The 1,417-nt window shown below is 40.6% G+C and overlaps 1 protein-coding gene across 2 annotated transcripts in view; it reads right to left on the reverse strand.

Moving 5' to 3' along the window:
- The window catches only part of BAI3 (brain-specific angiogenesis inhibitor 3), a 481,908-nt gene that overhangs the window by 102,936 nt on the left and 377,555 nt on the right, over nucleotides 1-1,417 (reverse strand). For both annotated transcript variants that reach the window (XM_009333162.1, XM_009333161.1), the window contains one exon: nucleotides 1,095-1,221. In XM_009333162.1, the coding sequence (XP_009331437.1) occupies nucleotides 1,095-1,221 (127 nt within the window). The remainder of the gene's footprint in view (nucleotides 1-1,094; nucleotides 1,222-1,417) is intronic.

Below are 1,417 nucleotides of genomic sequence, written 5' to 3' on the forward strand. Positions count from 1 at the left end.
TCTATGGCAAAAATATCATAAGCCTATCTGTAAAGAAGCTGGAAATTTAGAATTATTTCATTTGTACTCCATGTATTAATAAAAAATAAAACTAAATAAATGACCTTGAAAATAAACTAGCTTTCCCTGCTGTAAAAGCAACTATTATTGTCATACATGAGGTAAGGTTTTTCCTCTGTGTGTATAAGTGCTCATGTTCTGAAGTAGGCATGGTATTTGCTAATACAAATGGAAAAAAAATAGATCTAAAAGTTTGAAAGGATACTGTGCTTGGTTTACCAAAATGCTTTTTAAAGCCTCAGGGATGTATTGTAAATTACATTTTATCAAGATATCTTTTGTCACCCAAATAGGAGATAAGACTGATGTACTTTTAGGCCAGATCTCAGGCAGAAAGTAACATTTTATTTCAGCCACTTTGTTCCAAACTGATCTACTTTGCTATTAAAAAAAGACTGATCATATGCTTCCAAAACCAGGAAAATGAAATTATGCCTTAGCAGGATAACTTCACAAATGTTTGGTTTTTAGCTATTTTCACACTCAATAATACTGGGAGTGTCTGCTTATACGCTTAATGTCCCCTCTTTCTCATGAAAGCTTGATTATTTTTCTTACATCATATCAACAGACTACATAGAAAATCTGCTGAAAATGTCCAATGCAGATCTGCAATCTGTTAAACTACAGTATCTAGGGTTTTCCTACCAAGAGCAGTAATAAAGCCCTGTACATTCCCCTGGAAAGGCTTGCAACCTTTAAAAAGCTTGTTAAGTTGATAATTGTTCAATACAAAAGTTTTCAACACATTTGTGTCACAATTAGAAGGCTTTCTCTGAAAAATTCAGAGTTCAAGAACATGCAAATTTCACTAGGATTTAGTTATATCGCAGAATCTGGAATTCGTTTCTCTGAGACACTGTAGGCACCAGGAGACTAGCATTTGCCTACCTGCAATATTAAACAATTCCTCAATGCAACGTCTGAAATATACCTGAGAGGAAAGATCGACCAGCCCCCCCTCCCCCCGCAGCCCCCCTGCATATTGCTTTTTGCATTAAACGTGGATTTTTTTTCACCCCTTTGTTACTTACTATTTCTCTAGGTTGCTGAGCCAAAATGGCGAAGGTAGAGAGACGATCACATAAGCATTTCGTATGGGATGCATCGGTAAGCACAGTTTTACATCCCTGGGTGGACCAGGTTCCCAAAGAGTCGTTCCTGCAAAGGAGAGAGAGGGGGGGTGGGGGTGGGAAATCGGGGTAATTACGCCTGACGGCCAGTTCCGTGAGGAGACAATGCAGTTTAATCGCGAGGAGAGTGTAGTGTAGTTCCCGGACAGCAGAGAGGTACTTCTTGTGGGGCAGGACCGGCCCCGGCGGCGCCCCCGCGGCGCGGCCGAGCGGGGAGCGGGGAG

This window comes from Pygoscelis adeliae, unplaced genomic scaffold (genome assembly GCF_000699105.1).
Source record: "Pygoscelis adeliae isolate BGI_AS28 unplaced genomic scaffold, ASM69910v1 Scaffold57, whole genome shotgun sequence".
Taxonomy (NCBI): domain Eukaryota; kingdom Metazoa; phylum Chordata; class Aves; order Sphenisciformes; family Spheniscidae; genus Pygoscelis; species Pygoscelis adeliae.